Source organism: Canis lupus, chromosome 10 (assembly GCF_003254725.2).
Source record: "Canis lupus dingo isolate Sandy chromosome 10, ASM325472v2, whole genome shotgun sequence".
In the NCBI taxonomy this organism is placed as follows: domain Eukaryota; kingdom Metazoa; phylum Chordata; class Mammalia; order Carnivora; family Canidae; genus Canis; species Canis lupus.
Genome location: NC_064252.1, coordinates 9,208,410 through 9,235,755, shown reverse-complemented (window position 1 = coordinate 9,235,755; position 27,346 = coordinate 9,208,410). Strand labels below are relative to the sequence as shown.

At 40.3% G+C, this 27,346-nt stretch overlaps 1 protein-coding gene across 19 annotated transcripts in view; it reads left to right on the top strand.

Annotated features, from left to right (window-relative positions):
• The window catches only part of GRIP1 (glutamate receptor interacting protein 1), a 661,865-nt gene that overhangs the window by 496,729 nt on the left and 137,790 nt on the right, over nucleotides 1-27,346 (top strand). For all 19 annotated transcript variants that reach the window (XM_049115121.1, XM_049115119.1, XM_049115116.1 and 16 more), the window contains 2 exons: nucleotides 18,556-18,691; nucleotides 21,040-21,185. In XM_049115121.1, the coding sequence (XP_048971078.1) occupies nucleotides 18,556-18,691; nucleotides 21,040-21,185 (282 nt within the window). The remainder of the gene's footprint in view (nucleotides 1-18,555; nucleotides 18,692-21,039; nucleotides 21,186-27,346) is intronic.

The window sequence follows — 27,346 nt, the reverse complement described above, 5'->3', positions numbered from 1 at the left end:
TCTTAGAAGACACATTGGTAGCTCAATCAAAATGTTTAGAAATATAGCCACTTTCCCCGCCATTTCGGGGAATATTTCCTACAGCAGTCCTCATCCTTGAGCACAAATACGTAACCATAGTTGCCTACTAAGAAGATGTGGTAGTTTTTGAGAATCATCCCAATCCTATAAAGAAATGCTCTGAGAAAAATGTCGGTAGCCCCCCAAAAAACAACCACTCTCATCATCACTCGCTGCCTTTGAAATAGAGCATTATATTAGCATCGGAGGAAGGTGGCTCTGGAGATAGGAAGATATCTCTCCCAACTCTGATGCCTTGCTGTTGAAAAGTGGGAACTAAGAGTCCCTGCAGTCAGCCATGAGTGGACAGGTGGGGTGTGGTTGAAAATGGGCAGGACTGGGAATAAAATGTGTCAGCAAATCCATATCTACAGAGATGATCACTGAAACATGGCTCATTAGTGAAATATCAGAAACAACCTAAAGTATTTATCAAATGGGGGACGGTCAAACAAATCATTTTAAGAAAGATTAGAAAACTTTTGAAAAGTGTGAAGCAGACCTATAGGCCACGTCGTGAAAAGACTTCTAAGACATATGCGTTATATTGAAAACAGCAAGTTATCATTGTGTTACAAATCCAATTTAGCTTAAATATTAGTGTCTGAAAAGTGAGTGAAAGTTTAGAAACAAATTTTGACAGTGGTTTCCCCTGAGATGAGAGGAGGAATAGAGGGAGAGGGTGGAAGGGCATCCTCAACTCAGGCTTTGCTCCATATGCTTATGTGTCATTTGAATCTTATGCTAAAATGTGTATCTGGGTAATTTTTTTAAGTACCATAATAACAAAAGGGGAAATTAATGGATTAGAACTTCCTGGAAGAACCGTATCTTGGTGAGCATGCCAGGCCCAACCCGACAGGTGGAAACAAGAAGGAAGCATATCTGCCAGCTGATACTGCAGAGTCAACCATATAAATCCTTATACATGTGTCTAGAAGCTGATCTGCAGGGAGAACAATACAAATGTGACTTTGTCACCGTTCATATAAGTAGGAGAAAATAGAAGATTTGATCACCGGTTTCAAACTATTTTAAGTCCTATAGAAAGGAGCTCAGTGGGTTCTCCATGATCTCAGAGGTATAACTGGAACCTGCACGTCAGACGTCATCATCCAGTATCATCCCATTAGCTCACGGAGGCCTATAGATGCATTTCCTTGGCCAGCAAATACCATGAGACAGTGACTGTTGCTCTTCATTCTATTTCATGCCCACACCCACCCCACTGATCAGGTGATACACAGCCTGTTTTATCCCTTTATTACCTCTAACTAGTACCTGCATTTGGATTTTTGACCCCTGCTATGAGGAAATCAGATTTGGAAACAACTGAAGGTAAAACTTTGTAAGAAGTACAGAAAAGCAATATACCGCACTGGTTAGGAACACAGGCTCTGGAGTTAGCCTGCCCTGTTGGAATTCCAGCCCTGCCACCTACTGCTATGTGGACTTTGGCTGGTTATTTAAGTTTCATGCTTTGTGTGTCAATTTTCCCATTGTGTGAAATGGGAGAGTAATGAAGCCTAAAGAAGTTAATGCATAGAGAGCATCTATATTGTTTTTCTATTGCTATGTAATATTACCCAGACTTAATAGCTTAAAAACATCTGTGGGTCAGTAATCTAGGCATAGCTTCTCTACTCTTCTGTTTCGGGTCTCACAAAGCTACAGTCAAGGTGTCAGCAGGGCTGCGGTCTCATAAAAGACTTGACTGGGGAAGGATCTGCTTCCAAGCTCACACAGGGTGTTGGCTGGATTCAGTTCAGAGTTTCAGTTTCTTGCTGGCTGTCACCCAGATGCTGCCTGCAGCCCCAACACAGCTGCCTGCCTCCTCAAAGCCCACAAAGGTGGGAAAGTCTCCAGTGAGAGGAGCACTATAGCCTTCTGGGCAAAATCATGTACAAATAATCACATACATCTGGGTACCTTTGCCATATTCTCTTGGCTAGATAGAAGCACAGTCCAGAAAAGGAGCCACACAAGGGCTCGTGATCGGGAGTTAGGGATCATAGAGGACCACCTGGGAGTCTGTCTGCCACAGCATACTAAGCCAGGCTTAGTCCATAGGAGGTGTTTAATAAATGTAGATACTCCTCGTTGAAACTGTCTGAAGAAGAAATAGGTAGCTTCCGAGAAGATCGGTTTCTCAAATTGGGGTATTCGGATAGGTGCCGGATGGTGTCTCTAGGCACATAGTGGAGAAAACCAAATGAAAGTAGGTCTTGAGCTCTAAGATCATCTGTGATATCATTCAGTCACTAGGAAGGGGAAGAATGCCCTCCTCCTTCAGAGTCTCCTCCAGCATCTTCCTTGTTTCATTGCTGCTTTCCTTCGGCATGCTTTTTCATTTTTACCTGACTTTACCTGTTTTAAAAAAAAAAAAAAAAAAGGAAGAACTAAAGCATCCTATATAATTTTCCCTGGGACTTCTGAGTGGCTTTGGTCCCTCTTCAATAGTCAAGCTTTGGGGATGGGGTGGGGAGGAAAGAAAGAAATAGATTTTACCTTCACTAAGATTTGTAGACTCCCAGGCCCTATTTTCAGCTTCTCGCAAAACCCTAAGCAGATTTGTGTACCTGTGCTGCACACTAAAGGCCGTATAACATTACTGGGTGTTCCCCCAGAAGAGGGAAAGATGATGGATTGGATTTCTAGGTTCTCTGTAGATCTTGGTGCTGACACACAAGGGTTTTTACCTGTGTGATTCACTCCACAGCTCAGTCACATGCCTCTGCCATCTGTACCAAAGGCTGGGGAAACATGACCTTCCCGTGCAGTAGCCCAGCTTTGGAAGAGAAGGAATAAAGCAGTTCCATTGTGGTAGCACACGATTCAGAAATGTGTTTTTTTTATGTCTGAGAAGTTACCGATTTAAGACATATATTGCCTTGGATGTTAATTTCCCGAGTGCATCTACCAGCCCTACTTCGTCACATAGTCTCTGAAAAATGAAGTGACTAAACCGTATGTGCCACCCATGCAAACATCCAAATACACCCCGAGTCGTGCACACAGTGGCTCCTGACCCTGTTGCACTGGGGAGAGTAGTTGGCAATGACATAGGCACTCGACAGCCATGCTAGTAACTAAATATTACAAATACAATAACCATAAAGCATCCCTGTTATTTCCTTAATTTAAGCAATTTCCCAGTAGAGTGTTGAGGTGTTAATTGCTTCTGCACTTCTTTAGTTGACAGATACGTCCTTTTTCACCTGGGTAAGGGAAGCAATTATTGTAATGCTCTCCTGGGCTTGGTGAGATATTCTTTAATGGATTTTAAAGGCATTGGTGGGGCATTGTGCTTTTAAAAAGAAACTGTCCTTTGCTCTGTTCATACTTGATAATGTGGGTGGGTGTTGTATTCAGACCACATGATGAATCTGTAAAAGGAAAGTATATAATGGGGGAAAAAAAGAGTAGTAATATTTTTGGGGGGGGATGTATCCAGATTTCAGATATGAGAAAAATATGTTCGTATGTGTGTATAGTGTGTATATATATCACTGAGTTGAGCAAAAATTAAAACAACAAAAAAAGAGTAAGCCTTTTCTTTGAATATTCAGCAGGGCATATTTCTCATGAATTTCAGCACAAAAATGTTACTTTCTGGAACTGGTGTGGCCTTCTAAATGAGAATTTGGCAGGTCGCTAACTTAATACAAATCGGTAAATATTATTTTACCTATTGTGTGAAAGGGACTTTCACACAATGAACTACAATTATGTTAATGTTTCCTTCAAGGGGGAAAAAAGAAAAATAGTCTTAGAATTGTTTTTATTAGAATTTGGAACTTTTTTTGGATAAGTATCACTTTGGCAACTTGTCAAGCCAAGACAGCCCACGTGAAGCAAAGTGACATAGTGGAAAGAAGGTTGAATTTAGGATTAGAGCACTTGGTTTTAAGTTCTAGCAAATGATTTGCCTGATATGGTGTCCTTAGGCAAGTCATCTAACCTGGCAAGTGTCAATGTTTTCATCTTTACAGTCCTGGGTTTCCATGAGAATCAAATGAGAAAATGTATGTGACTCTATGAGGCAACTCCTTAAGCTCTATTCAGATGTAAAGGGATGTTACACAAAGGTCTAGGTTTTGTGGCACCTGAAGTATATGCCATTGGAGGGGAGGCAGCTCTTTAAGGAAAAGAACTCAAAAATATCTTTTTCAAATTTTACAAAACCATGTGAACATAATGAACGAGTTGCAAATATTTTTCAAGCAGTTTTTTTCTTAATTAACCCCAGGCTAGAACCCTCACCCTTTGTTTCGCTAATTATTACTAATCAAATTTGTTATGACTTTTTTAACTGTTTAGGATCTGTATTGCTTCCTAGAATGTAAAGTCTTCGAGGGCAGGGACTAAGCCTGTCTTGTTTATTGCTGGATAACAAGGTGCCTAGCATTTAGCAAATTATCAATAAATATTCACTGGAAAGATGCAGAGAGGCTGAAAGGCAACGGACCACAAGGATAAAACATTTCATATTCAGAGTGAAGCTACAAGATAGCTGGGGGAGGTTGCGTTCCCTACAGTGATTGAGGATACTAATACAGAGGACTGAACAGAGAGGAAGTGGCAATGACTTTGGTTCGTCTGTTCATTCCCTGCTGCTCATCCTAATGGGAAACCTTTCCTTGGGGACAAGAATGCAGTTGTTTCCCTTGTGGAGCAGAAGAAAAGAGACCAGGAGAGGGGCGAGGAGAGAAGTCTACTGTCCTTGTCAGGGTGGGGGAGTCAGAGGTAGGATGCGGGAGCTGACCTTCATGTGGGCCATACAGCCTCCTTCTTTTCTGAATTGCAGTGAGGTCTCAAGAGGGTTCCATTAAAACTCAAATTCACTGCAGCCCTGCTGCCTGGCTTCTCCTTGGAGAGTCTACAGGGCTCCCCTGACGCCTTGCCTCTGGGTTGTCTGCAGTGAGTGCACTATTAGTTTTCCATCTGTTCCTTTATCCGAAATGGATCAAGTCTCGTAAAATAAGAGAAAGTCAAGGAAATGCCTGTGACATCTGTAACAAAATGAGAGGGACTGATTCACTGGCTTACTGTTACTCTGGTGGCTTGGAGTCTGCCTGGGGATGGCTTTATTTTTCAGCTCTTTTCTCAGTAGCATTTCATTACATTCTTGTGTCCATTGTTTAGCAATTGCTTAATGATGAATCTGAACATTCATAGCATTCAGCTATATGAGGCTGCGAATTTCGTGTACCTAAAACAGGTACCAAGTTCTGCATAACAAACTAATTTTCAAATCTCCGTTTCCTAATATATAAAATGGGATAATTACCCTTTTCACAGAGTTGTTCTAAAGGTTAAATTAGATCATGTATTGGGAACATTTTGAAGAGTATTAGCAGCTTTAAAAGGATAGGTAATCCTGAAAGGTATCAGAATATTTCCTTATTTTAATTTCTCTATTCAGTCAGGTTGTCTACCCCATGCTGGACTCATGGGTACTTAGGTATCCATGGAAGGAGGAAGCCAAGCAAGCATACCTCTCAGACCCACTTTGCCCTGATCATTTAAGAAGTCTGATTTCTTGTTGAGGTTGATCATCCATCCATTTCCTTTTTTAGGCAGGATAAGACCCCAAGCACTGTCCTTTCAGTTATCCCTGAAGAAGCAACAGTGCCTAAACTAGCAGCTAGCCCTCCATCCAGAGCACTAGCTACGCTCCTTAACTCCTTGATGACTAGCTCTCACTAGCTGCCTGTGCAGCCTCATCTGACCTCTGTCTGCCTCTGTGTCTTCCTTCCCTCCCAGAGTGCTTCTTTCTTCTCACCCTTCAGCTGAACGAGACCTATCTCTCATCCCTTTTGTTCAGCTGGACTCCCAGACCAGACCATCTGATCATTCTAATCCAGCCCTACAGAGGAACTCTGGCTTTTTATATTTAAATAGTTATTCACCATAAAACACTGGCCAAAAGGATATCCAGAAAGACTGGCAAAAACCCCACAATATCTCATTAATCTGCTAAACAATTTTTGATACCTCTATTTCTCCAGTTATAGATGGAAATGATAGTAATACCACAAGCAAATCACCTAAAGGATGAACTTAAAGCTCTAATGACACATCTATAGCCTGCAGGAGGCATTCCCAGGACCACAGGTTGAACTATTATCCTTCAGGCTCCCAGGCCCTGTTGTGGACCAAATACTTACTTGAAATTATTAGTATAAACATTCATCCCTTAGAGATGAGATGTGGGATGTGAGCTGCAGAAAAGTAGAGGCAGTAATAATTGGTCTTCGAAATGCTAGAGCTCCAAAATATTTTTGAACCAAAATGGCCCGCAGGTAGCTGTAAGAATGCAGTTAACTTCTCTAGGAGACCATTGAAGCTAATTTCAAAATTAGCTGTGCCAATTGCTTAAGATTAACTTGCAGAATCCAGTTTTCAATTGCGTCAACAACTTAAAAAATGTGATTACAACCACCTACAAGTAAAAAGTCACAGATGGAGAGTCTTCCCAAAGAAAAATTGCCTGGGGCTCTTAAGACAAGTGCAATCACTGGATCTTCTGCACAGTGCCTTTTGCTGGTCCTTATGGATTCTCAGATATAAAAGTCCACCACGCAGGCCATCCTACTCAGAAAGAGGGGAAGTTTCACTGAGGTGAGTCACTTCCTGTTTCTGAGATCTTGGATATGGTTTCATTTTATTAAATGACTACATAGGAACTGAATGATAGGTCTGGGCATTATTTCCTATTTCATGACACCCACCTGATATGTGCACAGATTGTAAAATAGCAACCTAGCAGAAGATGTTCTTTGATTTTTCACATTGCTCAAATCTGATGTAAATTAAGATCCTCCTGGTTTCTTGAGTACAGGGATGTGAGTACAAGAGTTCTCATGCATTCCCCTGAAACTGTATACAGAATTTCTCTGGGGAGGGAGCCCATGGCTTTCATTAGATTCTCAAAAGAATATATGACTCAACAAATGGTGAAATACCACTGCTAATTGTTTTGTCCTATTCATAACAATCAAAATAAAGAAGATTGGTGCTCTGTGTACCTGCAATTTTTTAATATCCTAGTAATGATAATAATACGACTAACATATATATGGAATACTTAATACGTGGCATGTACTATAATACATATAATAATTAATTTATATTAATATAATAAATATATATTATACCATGTACCACCTACTATATATGTGGCAGGTACTATGATATGGCAATTTAATAAATTCCTTACAAGAATATTACCACTTCATTTTCACAACACCCTAAGGGTAGGTTACTCTTATTACCTCTATTTTAGAGATAAGGAAACTAAGACCCAGAACCATTAAATAAATTTGTTAATAATTTGTGACGCTGGGAAGCTTAACACCAAATTTTCACAATTAAATCATTGATTTTGAAAAAAGTGGGAAACAAGGAATCCTACTTTTGCCGTATTTTAAAATCAGTGATATTTTTTTCCGATGCTTTAGGAAATATATCGTAGCTGAATCAGTTTCACTAGAATCCACATCTCAGCTTTATCTATTTTTAAATCCTGATCTATTTATCACATCCTTTCAGGGGGCTCAGGTTCTTATATTCGGTACTGCATATTATGTATTCTGTTTCTCTTGAGGTGCCCGAAGAAACATACGGATATTAATCCAACCATCCCCATCATTGTGTAAGATAAATACCAATCATAATTTTGTTTCACATGAATATTTGTGCTGGGTAATATTTATGTGCTCTACATCCCTGCTACTAATCTAACTGATGCTCAGATTCCCAAGGGATGAGAGAAATTCTGGTACATCCTTCATGTCACTACACAGAGGTGGAAAGCGCCAGAAGACCTTTCTCTGCAAGTCTGGGTGGCAAAGAACTGAGACTGAAAATGCAGCCATTCATCACAGAAACCCAGCTTTGATCCCAGCAGCTTTGCTGAACCAGGGGTTGTTAGGAGGAACTTGAAATGAGTATTGGAAAAAGCATCTGCTTATTTCCTGAGGGGGATAAACTTCCTAGTGGCACCACTAAAAGTAATATATAGATAAAACTGTACTGTGAACAATAATATTCTCTCCAAAAGTAATACACAGATACAGCTATGGTATTCTGGTGCAGGTCTCAATCCCCCTCACTAAAGAAATGGTAAAAATCATAATCATAATACTGATCAACCAAGTAAGCTTAGGGAAATAACCCTAACTACTCCTATTCAAATCCTTCTTCTTCATCATTTTTGCCTCTGTACAATCCAACAATAATTCTGGTTTCTGCAACCCAATGCTCATTGCCTGGTCATAATTCCCTCTTTGGGGATGGATATGTTCATTCATTCGGCACTTACCAGGAATACCTACTAATATGCCAGGCACCATTCTAGGCACTGGAGATGCAGAGGGGAAAAAACACTATCCCCATCACTAGCATTTAGAAATTTGTGGCTTTTTAAAAATATATTTATTTAAGAGAGAGGAGAGAGAGAGTGAGAGAGAAGGAGTAGGGGCAGAAGGGTGGAGGGAGGAGCAGACTCCCCGCTAAGCAGGAAGCCTGATGTGGGGCTCCACCCCAGGACCCTGGGATCCTGACCTGAGCCGAAGGCGGACCTTAACCAACTGAGCCACTCAGCGGCCCCTATGTGATTTATTGCATCAAGTTTTCATCAATAGTATTTCCATTTCACTATTTATAATATCTTTTAAAATTTTTATGTAGTTAATGGAACCTCAAGAAGCAGAGAGTTTCACCCATGCTTATTTGCTGAATGTGCCTAGGGTGGTTGCTTTTAAAATACGTTTTCTCTTTTTATGTTACAGCTATAGGGTGAAGGTCTTACAGACCACCCACTTTGTTTAAGGTATGATGAAAACCATCCTAGCACTAGGTTTTTCCCCTGGTATTTAAATCACATTTTGCAAAAATAAATAAATTAAATAAATAAATAAATAAATAAATAAATAAATAAATCACATTTTGCTTCTCTCTGTATGACATTATATCATGTGACGGCCCCCTCTCCAATGAGGCACAGCAACCCAAACTTCCTCATTTTCCAGATTCCCTTTCTTAGTGACAGACATCAGTATCCCCCAATCAAACAAATTGGAATCCTTGAGGTCCTCTTGCCCCCCTCACAGTTCCTCGCTCCCCACACACTGATTCGTCTCTAACTCAGGGCAGTTCTTAATCTATCTGGAATCCATACCATCCATATAGCTACTGATGGATTTCAACCTCTCACATGTTGCTTCCCTGTCCCTAAAAACCCACCCTACCCTTATTGCTTCTGCATCTGTCTACATTCCAATTCCTCACGTCCCTTACAGTTAGGTATGGACATAGAATGAGTCCTTGTCATTGGAATGTGAACAGAAGCAACCCAGTGTGGCTTTTAAGAAAGTTCTTTTTCTCCTTCCATCAGGTAATGAAGACAGGTTGAAGTCCTGGGGCAGAAATTTCCAGACTTCCTCAGTTGATAGGGCCCTTAGTGTCTCAGTAATTTTTTTTTTTTCAAACAGAAGCTCTGGGTCAAATGAAATATCAATAGTTCCACTCATTAAGTAGTTAAGTCCAAACAGTATAGTACATATTGCATCCTAACCACTCATTTGCCATTTGAAAAAAATACTAATACATATAAATTGAAAGAACCTGAAGTACTTAGTATTGGTATGCGTGTGTGTTTGGTGGCCACTGCACAACTTCTCAAAATTTCAGCTTCATTTCCTGTTCCACATTGATTTTCACATGGAACTCCCTTTCTTTAGTAAAACCCAAAACCTGACTTGGGAAGATAGGACATCAACAAAAACAATTATTATTCAATGTTGAGCAAAACTATTTCCAGCTAGTAGGTGGTATTGTGTCCAATAGATACCAAAAATGGTTCTATGTTCCTCAAAAAATTTTAATAGTCCATGGTGGTCCTGTAAGTTCACTAGGTAACCTTAAGGCATCTGAATGCATAGTTTGGAAACCAGAGCCCTAGAAGATGACAGAGTCATAAAACAAAAAAGACCATAGATCCCTAAACATGAGAGGAGATGGCTGTTGATCAGAAACACCCACCTTAGACTTGTATATGAGCAGAATAAACTTCTGTTGTGGTTAAGCAGTTATTCATTCTTTGATTGGTTGACACGGCAATGTCTAACTTAATATATTATTTTACTGCACTAGCTTGTAATGGTTCTCCTTGACCCAAATCTAATACCCTTCTCCCCAACACTTCATGCCATAATTACCAAGTCCACTGCTTTGCACTAATAACAAGCTTACCTTTCCTAAAACTTAAATCTGAGCACTTCTTTTGTTGATTTCCCAATCTGTTTTCAACCAGTCTTTCCTCACACACCAAATCTTAAATCAGTATCTCTCAATCTTGATGACATGTTAGAATCACCTGGGGACCTTTTTTTTTAGATTTTATTTATTCATTCATTCATTCATTCATTCATTTGAGACACTGAGATAGAGGCAGAGACATAGGCAGAGGGAAAAGCAGGCTCCCTGTGGGGAGCCCGATGTGGGACTCGATCCCAAGACCCTGGGATTACCATCTGAGCCGAAGGCAGACGCTCAACCACTAAGCCATCCAGGTGCCCCTCAAAAAAAAATACATATGCCTAGTCCCCACCTGCAAGGATTTTCATCCAATTGAAATGGACAAGTTCCTTAAAAGTCAGGAACTACCACAACTCACCATAATATGACATAATTAATTTAAACAGTCCTATAACTATTAAGGAAATTGAATTTGTAATCTAAAACCTCCAAAAGAGAAAAAGTTCCAATCCAAATGGCTTCATTGAAAATTACACCAAATGTTTAAAAAGAATAAACAATACCGTACGATCTCTTCCAGAAAATAGAAAAGAAAGGAATGTATTCTCCAATTCATTTTATGCAGCTAGTGTTATTAGCCTGACACCAAAACCAAGATAGTACAAAATGAAAAACTGCACATTATATCCCTCATGAATATAGATGCAAAGAAAATCCTGACCAAAATATTAGCAATAGAATCCACCGATGTATAAAAAGAATTGCATATAATGAGCAAGTGGGATTTATTTCAGTGTTGCAAGATTGGTTTGTTAGAAAATCAGTGTAGGCAACTACATCATCACAGAGAAGAAGAAAAATCACATGATCATATCAACTAATCAATACAAAAAATTGACAATACAAAAAATTGACAATATTTATATATATCATGAGAAAAACTCAGAAAAATAGGAATACAGGGGACTTCCTCAGCTCGATGAAGGGTATCTATAAAAACCTACAGCTAACATACAACTTAATGGTGAAACACTTAATGTCTTTCCCCTAAGAGAGGATATCCACTCTTACCACTCATCCAACATTGTGCTAGAAGTTCTAGCTCATGCTTTAGGGAAGACAGGAAAATTAAAGGCATACAGATTGGAAACAAATAAAACTGTCCTTTTTTGCGGACAACATTATGGTTTACATAGAAACCCTAAGGAATCCATAAAAAACAAAACAACAACAAAACCTCCTTGAAATACCAAGTGAGTTCAGCAAGGCCACAAAATAAAAGATGAATATACAAAAACCAATTGTATATTTATATACTAGCAATGAATATATGTACATCAAAATTAATAATACCATTTGCATTTGTTGCCCCAAAAATGAAATACTTAGGTGTTAAACTAATAAAGTATGTATAGGACTCATATGCTGAAAACTACACAATGCTGATGAATGAATCAAAGATGTTCTATTAACTGGAGAGATATAACATGTTCATGAATTCAAAGAGTCATCATAGTAAAGATGTCTATTCTTTCCAAATTGACATACAGTCTTAATGCAAGTCCTATCAAAACCCGAGGAAACATTTTTGTAGGTATAGATAAGAATATTCCAATATTTATATGGAAAGGCAATGGAATTAGAATAGCTGAAATCATTTTTAAAAAGAAGAATAAAGTAGGAGGAATCAGCCTACCCAATTTCAAGACTTACTTTATAGATACAGTAATAAAGATTGTGTGGTATCTGTGGAGGGATATACACATCAGTGGAACAAAATAAATACTGGGATTTGACCGATTTGGGGGAAAGTGCAAAAACGATTCAGTGGGGGAAAGATAGTTTATTCAACAAATAGTATTGGAGCAATTGGTCATCCATAGCCCTTTGCCCTAAAAAATACGTGAATCTTTGATTAAGTCTTACACTTTATATAAAACTTAACTCAAAACGGACCATAGACTTAAATGTAAGCCATGATAGTAACAGAACTTTTAGAAACTATAGAATAAATATAGGAGAAAATTTTCCTGAATCTTGGGCTCAGCAAAGTGTTCTTAGACTTGACAACAGCATGATCCATAAAAAGAAAAAATTTTTAATTAACTAATTGGACCATAAAAATTAAAAATATTTGTTCTGCAGAAGATCTTGGATGAAGGATGAAAGGAAAATCTACAGAGGAGGAGAAAATATTTGCAATCCTCATAATCAATAAGGGATTAGTATCTCAAATATATAAGCAACTCTCAAAATTCAACAGTAAAAGAAGTAAACAATCTAATTAAAAAATAGGCAAAAGACATGAGGAGACATTTTGTCTTTGGTGAAATGGCAAATAAGTACCCACAAAAAAAAAAAAAGTTCAACATTTCCCATTGGGGAAATGACTCAACTTATGCAAAAATTAAAACCGTAATTAGATATTACTGACACACTTGTCAGTGTGGCTAAAATAAAAAATAGTGACATTGAGTACAGACAGGATGCAGAGAAACCAAATCACTCATACACTGCTGATGGGGATATAAAATGGTAATGACTACCTTGGAAAACAATTTAGCAATCTATTAGAAAAGTAAATATGGACCTACCATATGACCCAGCAATTGTACTCCTGGACATTTATTCCAGATAAATGAATAATTCACACAAAAACCTGTGCATGAATGTTTATAGTCGTTTTATTCATGATAGTCGCAAACTAGAAACAACCAATACATCTTTCAACAGGTAAAAGTTTAAACAGACTGTGGTATATCTATGCCATGGACTACTACGCAGCAATAAAAAGGAACAAACTATTGCTACAGTACAGAAAATCATATGGAATGTAAAAAGTCAACCACAAAATTTTCACACTGTATGATTCGATTTATTTAGCATTCTTTAAGTAACAAAGTTATAAGCAAAAAGAATAGGTTAGGGTTTTCCAAGAGGCTAAGGAAAGTGTCCAGGGAGGAGAAAAGTGGGGGTGGCAATAAAGGATGATACAAGGGAACTTGTTATATTGTCTCTTGACTACACCAGTGTCTGTATCCTGCTTGTGATATTGTATGACAGTTTTGCATGATGTTACCACAGCGGGGGAACAAGATAAAGGCCATATGGGATTTCTCTACAGTATTTCTTAGAACTGCATGAGAATCTATAGTTAATCTCAAAAGTAAAAGTTTAATTTTAAAAATTCCCCCTAGGAAGTATTCTGATGGTTTGTTCTGGGTTGGGCCCAGGCATTGGTATTTGAACAGCTCCCCAGGTGATTCTAATATGCAGCCAGATGGAGAAAGTGCAAATTCAACTGATGGATATCCTCTCCCCAGAACCCAAGTAATCACCCACCATTTACTATTTCTGTGCCTCCAAAGCCCCCCCTTCTCCACTCACTGAACGGAGGCTGTCTTCAAGATAGCTCAGGGATGGCTCTTCCAAGGGGCCGTTCCGAGCACTCCTTGCCCAGCCTCTGGTTAGGGGTCCACCCTGGCTGCTCCATGACAGCCCTTTATTTTTTGTCATAGTCCTTATTCCTCTTTGTTATCATCACTTTTTGTCTCTCTCCCCACTTTCAGCAACTGTTGGAATTGTGCACTCTGGGATTCCCTGTCCATTCAGTCCCTTAATTTTAGGGACTTGCCAAAAATTGGAATTAACTCTCTTTTTCTGGCCTAACCCTAATTCTGTTTTTGTTTTTTTTTTAAATAAGCAATGAACCAAGAATGTCCAGACGCCAAAAGTTTTACAAAACAATATATGATTCTTATGTCATACCTTTATTTTATGCAAACCAGTATTACAAAACACGAAGATGGTCTAATAATGGGTTCCGGATGCCCTGTGTCTGTGCTACTTCATTTCTTTTTTCTTCTCTCTTTCTTCCTTCCTTTCTTTCTATCTTTCTTTCTCTTTTTCTCCTTTGTAAAGCCAAGCAGATCCAGACTCTGACCAATGTCTGGAAGGCGGACGCAGAGGCTTTGTCAGCCTTCCCGCTCTAGGCTCAAACTTTGAGTTAACTAGGGAGATATAACTAGTAGCGTAACATCCAGTCATGACTCCAATACATTCATTCGGGTTTGCATCATGGACAGGCTCCTCTATGTTCTATCATCGTAACATTAACCAGGTCTACTTTGGGATCACAGTTTTTCACAGAATCTTTGCAGAGATGCATGTTCCATTTTTGCAATAGTATTGAATATATCTTGTGTCCCAAAAAATCTTATTGGCATTTTTATTGATATTGTGAACTTCATAGATTGACGTTAGATTGTGCTACCCACTGGAATATTAATCCTTAGATGGCAAGGATTTTCTTCATTTTGTTCAGTTTTATATCTCCAAAGCCTAGAACGATGCCTGGCACATATGGTAAGTGCTCAGTTTTTTATTGAATAAATGAATGGAGTGCTTTTACATTTGTTCTGATCTTATGTTCCTCAGAAGTGTTTTTGACATTTTCTTAATGTAAATCTTGTACATTTTCATTAAGTTTTTTCCTAGGAATTTTATTGTTGGCTACTGTAAATGGTCTTTTCTTTTATGGTAACTTCTAACCAGCTATTTGTTTATATAAAGGATATGGCTTGGGGGATCCCTGGGTGGCTCGGCAGTTTGGCGCCTGCCTTTGGCCCAGAGCGTGATCCTGGGGTCCCGGGGTCGAGTCCCGCGTCGGGCTCCCGGCATGGAGCCTGCTTCTCTCTCCTCCTGTGTCTCTGCCTCTCTCTCTCTCTGTCTGTCATAAATAAATAAATAAATCTTTGAAAAAAAAAGGATATGGCTTTCGGCATATTTTTTGTAATCATCTATGTTATTGAGTTTTCTTATTTGCAAGAACTTTTCATAATTCTCTTGCTTTCACCAGGCATCACTGCTACATTCCTTAAAACTTTCTGGAGTTCAGTAATTAAGAGGATTGAATTACAAAATCCAAGGAAGAGCAGCAAAAAACTAAATCCCATTCTATCAGTGTGATTCTTGTTGGTTATGTTGAGTGAGTACAGATACAGTTGTAAACCTGCAACTTACTTGCTAAGATAATTAAATATGGTGATAAAGGAAAATGTCAAATCGAAAACCATCTCATTCCTTGCCAATTGGGCATCATCTGTTCCCTGTGCTGCTTGCCAATTTGGGGATGCTACAGTCTTCTCTACATGTTCTTCTTAATTTGGGGAGGGATGTTTGCAATTTAAGTCACAAAGAAATAAATTGTCACTACATATTGACTCGCTTAAGTTCCAGTGTTTCACTGCAGAGTTTTGTTCAGTAAGCTTGGATATATAAGTGAACTCATGCAATTGCATGCATCTGTCATCATTTCTCTTTGCCATGAGATCATTATGCAAACACTAAACACCAAAAAATACATAAAATGATTGATTCGTCTAACGGAGAGTACAGATTAGCAGAAAGTATACTCCAGAAGCATGTTCCTCCCTCTCCTGACTGCTTCTTTTCTCCTGTTCCTTCAAAACACCCATAAAAGATTTAGTCAATCCTTCAGGGTCTAGAGATACTTACTGGCAGTTAACATTCTCATGATTCAGCGTATTTTCTTGCAACAATATTCCATCTTTACCCCTGAGTTTTGCCTAATTTAGATTCCTCCTTAAGTCTGTTCTGCTCAGCTAATCCCGATCGATAAATACAGATGGATTAGACAGGAGACAAAATTGTGAAATAGATGTTGCATTTGGAACAGCGAGCCTTCACTTTACATTATAGCCAGAACTGTCTCCTGTGTGGCTACCTTACCCCAAACCACCCTCTGGCATGGTGGTCTGTGACTCATTTGCCTCTGTGACTAGGCTGTAAGCATCTCTGCCTTTCTTCATCTTTGAATTTCACTCTCTGGCTCATAGTAGGCGCTCAATAAACGCTTGAATCCATGAAGGCACAAATTACTCAATTCACTGGTGCATCAATATTTTCTCGCTTTCATGTTATTACAACTAGCTCTTGGGGAAAGATTTGAAACATTTTAAAATAAGAGGGTAATTGACTATTACCAGTTTTAAAAGAAGCCCAGATAGATTTATATTTTGACAGAGACCAAACTAAGCTAAAGTAATTAAGCTTTTTTGAGATTTCCAAGACTCAGCCAGAAGCCTGGTAAGGAGCAGAGTCCCTTCTGGAGAAAACTGCATTGTCCACATCCCATAAGGCTGCATCTATGTGCTGGTGTCCCATTTGATGCAGGAAATATGTGTTTGAAAACCTAGGAGGAGTGAAGGTCTTATTAGTTAAAACTTATTTCTCCCTTACTGATTATTACTGTTTCATAGTTGCCTCTTTGTACATTTCTGATTGACTTTTCAGATGGGCCCTTAAAAAACTATGCTTCCAATTCTTCAAGTAAAGATCTATGACCAAATGCTTAAATATACAGGAGCATCTATGTATTTTAAGAAAATGCAAAGAATTCTTTTGTTGGGCAAGATCATTGAGCACATTATGTCTCTGTATTATGAATAGTCATCATCTGTTATGTAATTCTCATTACTTTAATTATTTAACCTAATTTTTAAAGTAATTTATACTTAGCCTTCTGCTAAGAAGGACTTTAGGGGTTGTTTGTTAGGTTGACCTCGTTAAGTACCAGTTGGGCCTATCTGTTTTTATGGGAGGTAGAAGGGGTTGTTTTATTCCGATTTAAGGTGATACAGGTTAAATGCACACAATGATGGAATTTTGTTTCAAATCCTTCTGGTAAATCATGTAAAAGGCCCTGCGCTTTTATGCACATGACAAGAATTTTGATCCCTGGATTTCAATCATTATTTGATCTTTCATACAAAATGTACTGAATGAAGCTGACATCATTCACACTCATAGACTCTTCCTTGGCTTCTACTTTAAAAAGCAACACAGCTTGCATATGCACATATGCAAGAGGTCACAGGCTCTGGCAATCTTGAAAGCCTTGCCTGAAATGATATTTAATACGTTCGTTGGTGAGGAAATCAGTGGCCTATTCCCGTGCCTTCCTTCCTGGAATACTGTTTTCCTTACTAGATCAGATGAGTGATAATTTCCTTCCCTAACTTGATTTTATTTTTTTCATTGGTTGATGGGATAATATACCAGCAGCAGCAATTTAAAAACTTTTATGATAAGGATTCATATACATTTTTGATATGATAATTAACTGTCACGTGTAATTAAGGAAGGGGAAGAGGTGTGCCAGTAACCTTTTTGGTTTCTTAACTTTGAAGAAGAAAGTCCATTCTTTCATTTTGGTGAGTGTCTTTGAAATCCTCGAAGGTCATAACTCCTGAAATTCATAATGTGATTCAGGAAGAATTGGAAAACTTGAGTTTCCCCATCCCTCCCTGGAAAGTGTGTATGCAAAAGGGAAATAACATAACGGAGAATTTGAAAACAGTTTATCATGGTTAATCTCTGGATAGGTCGATGTTGACTACTTTTATTTCTGAAAGAAAAGGATATTCTCAAAGCTTTCTCTCTGTTGTGCCTAAAATCAGAAGATTCAGGTCCCCTCTCGGTGTATAGGCATTGTCAGATCTGTGGGATCTGAAAATTTTGAAAGTAGAGAATGAAGGATGTGTGGCAATTACCTGGAGATTCTGAGTACCAACCCCACCTTACCATATTGTGACACATCCTGTAAGAAGTAATGTGAACTGTTTTGTGAAGCCATTGTACTTTGTTTTCTGAAAGAAAAAGAAAAAAAAAAAAAAAAACAACAGAGTCAGTAATATTTTTCTTGACCTTGTAGAAAGCTCTCTTCTCTTGTGTCGTTGGCTTATTTAGCTAAAAATGTAACAGCAACTTGGAGCTTGCTGCTGCATGATCGATATTATTATTTAAAATTATTGTTGTGTTATTGCTTAAAACTCTGTGCTAGGCCCTTGTCTTACAACTCTCAGCTGTCCCCTTTGGAGTTACAAGGAGAGGAACCAAAGAAAGTCGCAAAACAAAGGGTGAATATTGTCATTTGTACATAAGCCACATCGGACTCTTTGTTGTTGAGCCTAGAGTGGACTAACCCACTGGGGCCCATTTCAATGACCTGCGATAGAGTATCTGCCTCAGCTTGGTCCGCGTGCACGTCGTTATGAGATGCTCTGCAAAGCACCGTGGATAAGAGGCCGCAGATCCTTTCTCATAAGGGAAGAAGTGGGAAGAGCTGATGGCAGGAGTCCCTTCACCACACACAGCAGTATCCTGTACTTCGACCCTCATCTAATGAGGCAAATGCTTTCCTTCCCACAGAGGAATTCAAGGGCTCCACCGTGGTTGAACTGATGAAGAAGGAGGGCACCACCCTGGGGCTGACAGTGTCGGGCGGAGTTGACAAGGATGGCAAGCCACGGGTCTCAAACCTGCGCCAAGGAGGAATCGCTGCCAGGTAACATCTCGGGGGGGGGGGGGGGGAATGTAGGAAAAGGAGCACAGTGGGGGGGTGACTAATGCAAAAAATCAAGCTCCCTCAGTAAAGGTCACTGATAAATAAATGACAGTTGCCATCTGCCGGGCAGCCGCACGCTGGGGTGTGTCTGGGAAGCTGTCCTGGCCTGTGCCAAGTCGCCAGGGAGCTCCTAGGCCTCTCAGAAGACTTCGGCTTTAAAATGCCTGCATGGCTTGAGTCCCCAGATATGCCACCAAGCAGCGGCCAGGGCTGATCAAGCAAACAGGCCCGGTGACCCTACATCGTGCATGCGGGCAGCTGCGTGGAGGGGGCGGCCAGCCAAGGCATCGGGAGGCCCGTCTCCGAGCTCCTGAGTCACGATCTGCCTGGCCCACGCCTTCTCTGCTTTTCTACTTGCGAGATCGTCCTTTTCATGAGGACAAGGATGAGGTTTCCAAGAGCAGGGGAGCGGAGCTGGGGAGGTCTCATTGTGTCCCCCTCCCGATGAGTTGCACGCTGCCCTGGCCGCTGCCAGGGGGGTACAGGCGGGCTTGCCTCATGGACCGGTTGAGATGTGCTTCAGATGGGACCATCAGGTTTCATTGAAAGCGAGGTTAATGCATCTTACCTCCTGCACATCAAGAGTCTTGCCCACAGAATCACAAATTACATTTTAGGGTTCTTCCCTTACCAGGTATCCCTGAAAATCATGCCTGCTTTGGATGATGGACCTGTCTGTACAATACAGAGGCCTCGTGCAACTAACTGTCCATAATCTGAGGTGCTGTTGGTGAAATAGGCTGATGTCAGCACAAGCACCCTCATCTCCTTTTTTTTTTTTTTTTTCCAGAAGGAAAGAGACTTCTTTCCACACCCACAGCCCCCTTTATTTTATAACCGTCATGGCCAATCTGTGATGCTAGAGCTTCCCATGTCTCCAGAGCTTTTTCATGTGTCGCCCTGAAGCAAGGGTAAATGGAGGGGGTGTGGGGGGGCAGTGCTATGTCCAGTTGTAGTGATGCTGTCATTAAAAGTTGTGCTGTGCGGGTCACACTGTCAATTACCAACAATTCACGTTGTCACCTACCAACTGTTCTTTGTTGAAGGTACGACCGTTTTACAAGTAGTAAACTAAAATGATCGAAGGTAAGATCCCTGCCCTACGGGGCTTATAATTTGCTGGAGGAGGTAGGGATAAAGAGCACAAAGAGCTTGAGAGCAATAACAGCATTGCATGATAGTAAAAGGCAACAAGGTCATTGTTGTCACAGAGCATTAGGTGGTTAAGTTGTCCGGGGAGAGTTACTGAACCGGAGGGAAGAGGGGCAGCATGGACTGCAGGCTGCAGCAGATGAGGAAAGCTTTCCGAAGAGGAATGATTGGAGCTGGACTTAAATAAATGCATTAGGTGTTTCTGTGTGGGGACAGAGTATTCCTGAAGGTCCTCATCCGTGATGCAGATTTTAAGTAGCGTCTGTGGTCTCACTGCCTGCCTTTACCTTAGACGTGAAGTCTGCCTAAAACCCCCAAAATAGCCACAGTTCTTTCTTTTTAATTTTTTTTAAGATCTTATTTATTTATTCATAGAGACACAGAGAGAGAGAGAGAGAGAGAGAGAGAGAGAGAAGCAGAGACACAGGCAGAGGGATAAGCAGGCTCCATGCATGGAGCCTGACATGGGACTCGATCCTGGGTCTCCAGGGCTGCCGGCAGCGCCAAACCACTGCGCCACCGGGGCTGCCCAGTAGCCTCCATTCGATTCTTGTGTTGGAAAGAGGGGAGAATTGTCCTGAAACCCTATGCTTTCACTGTAATTTGTTCTCTCCCTCTCTCTCATTACTGCTGTAAGCAATAAATAGCAATATAAGCTGGCCCTTTCCTTAGCCCTCAACAAACTCCCAGTGAAGATACTGAGAGCTAGGAAATGTCCAGGAGGCCAGCAGCAAAATGACAGAGAATAAGAAGAAAGAAAAGGTCCTGGCAATGCCAGGATCTGGATACTCTGTTCCTAGAGAACCGACTCGGGGCAGAGCAACCAAACAACAACAACAACAACAATAACAACAACAATCTATTTTGTTTCATGGTGCTCTTTAAAAGAGGCAAAGGGTTAGGGAAAATATCAGAGTCCATAGCAGATCCGGTAAAGGGCTTTCAGGGTGAGCCGGTCAGCAGGGATGAGAGGATTGCTGGATCTCTCAGCCACCTTCAGCTGTACTCCAGGCCCGGGGCCAGGGGCTCCTGCCACGCAGGCCTTCGGGGCTTGTGTGCATTTTTCCAAAGGACAAGTGAAAACGTAGGCCTGTAGAGAGGAGGGGGCCACTGAAGCAACATGCCCTGTTTTGCAGAAGTGATCAGCTGGATGTGGGGGACTACATCAAAGCGGTGAATGGGATCAACCTGGCCAAATTCCGCCACGATGAGATCATCAGCTTGCTGAAGAACGTCGGGGAAAGAGTGGTTCTTGAAGTCGAGTATGAGCTGCCGCCAGTCTGTAAGTAATCACAGCGCGGGCGCAGAACAGCTGTGCCACTTTTTTGCCTTAAACAATTGGTTCTCCATCGTTGCCCCCTTTTGCCATCACTGTCTCATTACAGGAATGACAGGGTATGGTTTCTTGATACTTAGAAATTATTTGAATTGATAAGCCTCCAGCCCACTCCAGAAGAATTAAAGAGTGCAGATAACAAGAAAATGGCATAGGACTTGTGTTCCTTTAAGGGGATGTAGGTACATCATATTTGCCACTTTAACTATTTTATTTATTTTATTTTTTTAAAGATTTTATTTATTTATTCATGAGAGACACAGAGAGAGAGAGAGGCAGAGACACAGGCAGAGGGAGAAGCAGGCTCCCTGCAGGGAGCCCGATGCGGGACTCAATCCCAAGACCCCGGGATCACGCCCTGAGCCGAAGGCAGACGCTCAACCACTGAGGCCCCCCAGATGCCCCATCCCTTAAGCTATTTTACTAAACAGTCAACATATGTATAAGTTCTGTGCGTTCACTTGCATCCAGGCTTTGTACTTAGTGACTAGGGTTAGGAAAAGCATGTTTAGTGTGTTTTATGTTGATTCTTGTGTAGTTCTGTTAATTTCTGAAGCATGAAAATAGATTCAAAACATGTTATTATCAAGTAACAGTAATAATAACATAACCACACATTTTCAGACCGTAGTCCATGTCGAGCGTTATAAGGAACCTGATTTGCACGGACACACCTAATCCTCACCATGGGGACAGTCAGCAGAGCAGAGCTGAGCTTTGGTGTCTAACAGCCAGGTTCCGATCCCAGCTTCACCTACAACTAAGGGCATGCCTTTGAGAAAGCTACTTAAGCTTTCTGTGTCACAGTTTCCATATCTCGGGAATGGGCATAATATTAGCTCCTACCCATAGATCTGTTGTGAGGATTAAATGAATTTGTGTTTGTAAAGCAGTGCCTGGCATGATAAACATTTGTTATAAATAATAGATATACAAATCAATCAGCACTATAGGACAGGCATTATTATCATTATTATCCTCATTTTACAGAGACTTCAGTTACGTATCTTTCCCAAATAAGTAGGCAGCAAAGTCAGAATGTGAACCCAGGCTCCCTGACTCCAGAGTCCACGGGCTTGTTCATTGTGACATATCCATATGCTCTGCGTTACTGCTGTCCTGCATTTAAGCTATGTTGTTCTAGCACCACCTCTCCTGTTAATAAGCTGTTCATGTGGATGCTACCCTGAGAAAGCTCTTTGCGTTTCTCTACTAGTGAGAACTCAGATGGAATATTAATGATCGATAGTGACCTATTTGTTCAGCAATGGCTTACTGAGCATTTGCTACATTCCCGCCACCACTCTGTACATCCTGACAGGGGAAGAGGGATAACAGAACAAGACCACAGCAGGGAAGTAAAGTAGCCAATATGAATGCTAGGAGTCATGAATGCTATGGGGAAAAGAAGGAGCCCTGCAGGAGAGGGACTGGGAGTGCTGGGGCGGGGGGGGGGGGGGGGGGGGGGGGGGGGGGGGCGGATTGAAGTTTTGAATAAGGTGGTAGGAACAGCTTCATGGAGAGGGTGACACTAGCCAATAACTTGCAGGAGGTGAGAAAGGCAGCTGTGTGGATTTCTGGGGAAGAGGACTGCAGGAAGAGACACAGCCAGTACCGAGATCAAAGGCAGGAATATCCTGGGGTTGTTGTACAAACATTAAGGGCAATTTGGCTGGAGCAGAGTGAGCATAAAGAAAAGTAGGAGAGGAAGTCAGGAATATAAAAGATGTGAGGTACATTTGTAGGCCACTGGAAGAACCTTGAGTTTTGCTCTGAATGACAGAGGATGGCACTGTATGACTTGGGGCAAAGGAGGGACATGATCTAATGCCTATTTTCAAAGTCTCCCTTTTGGCCGCTCTGTTGACAGTGCAGCAGAGCTGGGAGACCAGTTGGGAGACTAGTGCAGGGATCCAGGTGAGAGACGGCAGTGGAGATGGTGAAAAGCATTCTTGATCACTTTGAAGGTAGAGCCAACAGGATTTCCTGATAGATTTGATGGGGATTGTGTAGAAAAAGAGGAGTCAAGGACCACCTGAGATTTTGAGCGTGAGCAACTAGAAGGATAGGCTTGCCATTAGTGGGGGGTGGGCAAGAACGTGGGCAGAGCTGATTTGTGAGCGAATATCAGAAGTTCATCATTCGCAGTGCTGCAGTGGAGGTGTCTGTGCTGTGCAGAAAGGCAATGTCGAGAAAAGAACTAGAGGTGGGGTTAGGAGTTTGGGAGAAAGATCCGAGCTGGAAATATACATTTAGAGTAATGAGACCATAGAAGGTGTTTGAAGCTTTGGGACCAGATGTGAGCACTTGGGGAGTGAACATATATGGCCAATCATGATTTCTTATTCTTAACATAAAATCCAACAACGAAAATATAACGTGTTTTTATAACAAAATCCAATGATGTCTGTGTTCGAAAACCTTGCTATAACATTTTTCATTTTCAGCAAGAGTAGGAAATAGAATCGAGTGTTGAAAGCTTAGACTCTGTCACTGGTGAAATGTCCATTTCCCCCTTTCTTGCTTTGTGACCTCGGGTACATTATTTAAGTTCTCTGAGCCTTAGGTGTCTCATCTGTAAAATGGCTTGAGTAGGTGTAGAATGTAAGAATTCAAAGCTATAATCACGTATTTAGATCATCATCATGGACTTAGTAAATCATAGTGCTTGTTAGCCATGATCACCGTGTTTTCTTGAACTTAAAAGGAGTCCATTTGTTTTGAAATCACTCTTAAACCATCACCAAGGAGGGAAGAGAATCCAGATATCTAGAGCTAATGCTCTTTGATTAACCATTTTTATTCCACTGGGGATATAAATATCAATAAAACACAACCTCTTCCTGAAAGGAACTCTTTCCCAGGGTAAGGCCAGTAGTGGAGATTTAGGGGTTATCTAGAGCTAGAGGTTGCAGAAGATTGGAAGGAGGTTATGCAAGTCCAATAAGAAGAGGAGCATTTTAGGGAGCAGGTATGGCAAGGAAGTAAGAACATAGCCCAGTGCACATGTCTGAACCACAAAGCACAAAGAGAAAGAGAAGACCTGGAGGGGGATTAGGCCAGTGAGGTGAATAGGAACAAAATAATGGAGAGCCTTGGAAGCCGTATTGGTAGAGCTTGGATACTATCAGGTGGGCAAGAAGGAGGTTTTCATGGCTTTTAAAGCCAAGGAACGTCATCATCATCATCAGATTTGAGTTTTTAAGAGTTATCATTTTAGGAAGCCAAATGGAGAGTAGATAAGAGGCTGTTGTAAGCCTGAAGGCTGTGATTATTTTCCAAAACAGAGGTGACATCCTGACCAAATATAGCTTTAGTAAGATTAAAGAGAGAGTGAGTATCAGACGTATTCAGGGGTTAAAACCTATCACGACTTGGTGATTATACCAGCTTTTTCTTCCTCAGGCATTAAAGCTGATGGGAAAACGGAGTAAAATATTTTTAAAAACAGGAGTGTGAACCTGATGGTAGAAATCAGATAGAAGAGATCTATTCTCCACGGATTATCCCTGTCTCTATTATGTTTAGATAAATTAATAAGATCTTTGAGTTCAGGGAGGTAGAAGGGATTAATAAGCATCCCGAGCTCAGACAGCAAGAGCAGGAGCGAGCCACTGCGGGGAGGCCCTGGGGAGAGAGCTGATTGCTGAAAGATAAGCCGCCAAGGCTGAGACTGGTAACTCTCAAGAATCACAGCAATTTGAGGCTCAGCCACCCTCAGAGTCCAGAAGGAAGTGGGGGAAGGACATGTGTCTGCATGTGTGTGGCTGTGTGTATATGTGATCGGATAGAGAAGAACTAGGACTTGGACCTTGTGCGAACCACTTGCCTTTCATAAGATTCCAATTCTTTATGAAAATGGAATGGTTGACCTACATGAGCTCTAAAGCTCTTCTGGACTTTAAAATGATGTGGTGTTTCAAAATTGTATTTAGAGAAATGTTACCAAACCCTAAAGGGTTTTGAAATATTACATAATCCTCATTCATTTTTTAGTTATCACTTAACTTCTTTATCATAAGCTTAAATAGGTGGAGAGGATGTAATTTCTGGCATAACGTTTCTATGTCTTTAAACGGTGTTTCCATTCAGACCTTGGAGCTACAATATTTGCTTCACTTCTTTTATGAAAAACGTCTCCCACATCATCTGATTGGCAGAGGCAGTCCTCACTGTTACGCCATCAGCTAAGTCAGACTAGATTTCTGTCAGAAAGAGTCCTTTTTAAATTCAAATAAATGTATTAAAACAAGTCCCTGTGATGGCCTTCTTACTTTTCAATTCTAAGAGAGACAGACAGGTGATAGATGATGATGATGATGATGATGATGATGATGATGATGATGATGGAAAGTGGGGAGCGGTCTCAGGTCTCCTCCATGTAGTTCATTCTGGGATTCAGTCTGAAGGAGTAGAAGCTACCAGGGAAAGCTCTTCCTATGACAATGGCAGAGGAAAAACAGAATAAACCCAACTACCTGAGCACATTTCCATCTCTCAACATCCCATTGGCCAAAGCGAGTCACCTGAGGAAGCCCAACATGATGAGATAATGAGGAGGGAAAGAATACAACTCCTATTCTGCTATTGAGGTAGAAGTTGGGGGGTGGTGGGCAGGGAAGTAGTATATAAGCTAGAAAAATCTAATCTACCATAGCAAAATTATACAAATATGCATGTATAGTAGGACATGCATATTCACATATGAAAACAAGGGACAACAGGACAACAATTTTTGCATCGCAAAATTCATTTCAACCTAACATTTTTGTGTACTGGATTTGATTCTTTGGGGAAGCCCCTTACTTGGATAGTTATGTCCACATATGCAAATGTGAAGTGATGAATAAAATTCACATGGCAATAGAAAGAGTCCAGCTAGTGAATATGAGAACCCAGTCATCAAGATCCAGTCATGCAAATAACAATGATGAAGCCCAAATCTATTTCATTAAGTATATCAAAATGTAGTCAACGTTCACATTTATTTTTGTAAATGATAAACAGCAGGAGTGTGGATAATCTAAAGCTGTAGATAATCCTAAAAGTCTTTAGATTGACTCTAGATTTTATTAAGATTTTGTGGTCAGCAAGATTTACCTCAAGCAAAATTAAAATTACACTGCCTTTCATTACCAGAACAGACACCCAGCCAACTAGGACAGGTGGCCCAGAATAAGAATTTGTATATAATTGAAAGTTGATTTAATGATTAAATGAAATAATATTTATAAACCACTTTGCAGATTTCCTGGCACACAAGTAGATGCTCATTAATAATTTCTCCCCATATCTTTTCCTTTCCTTTCTATTTGTTCCAGAAGAACAAAAATATTATGTTCTTAACCAATTAATTCAAGTGGTTTGTTGGGTCATGGAAAAAGAAAACATTTGGTTTGAACTCAATTTTTTTTTCATTTAATTAAAACTGTACCTCAACACTTTCAGCTATTTGTATGTACTGTTCCTGGCTGATTAAAATGAACCAAAATTCCCCTGATAGCAAGAATATGACATTTAATTAAATCAGCAATATACCAAAACATTTGTTCAGCTGTAGGTTTATGTTGTTTTTCAGCAGATCCAAGTTCATGTTGTACTTTATATCCCAGCCGGATATGTGCAGTATTGTGAATTTAACTGTGTACTTTTCATAATCATGTCAATTCCTTTGAGGATTCAAAACTTCGGATAATTAAAAATAATTGTAATTAATGCTAAATTAAAATTACTTCCTATTTCTGTAAATGATAAAAAAATGTTCTTTTAAAAGATGCAATTATTTTTTTTTAAAAAAAAGATTTTATTTATTTATTCATGAGAGACACAGAGAGAGAGAGGCAAAGACACAGGCAGAGGGAGAAGCAGGCTCCCTTCAGGGAACCCGATGTGGGACTTGATCCCGGGACCGTAGAATCATGCCCTGAGCCCAAAGGCAGATGCCCAACTGCCGAGCCACCCAGGGATCCCTTAAAAGATGAATTAAATTCTATCTATAGAATCTATACATATATCTATTCTATCTCTATATTTCTTGGTAGTTTTATCTTTTTAAAAATATTTATCTATTTAAGGGAGAGAGAACACATGTGAGTGGGAGGAGGGGC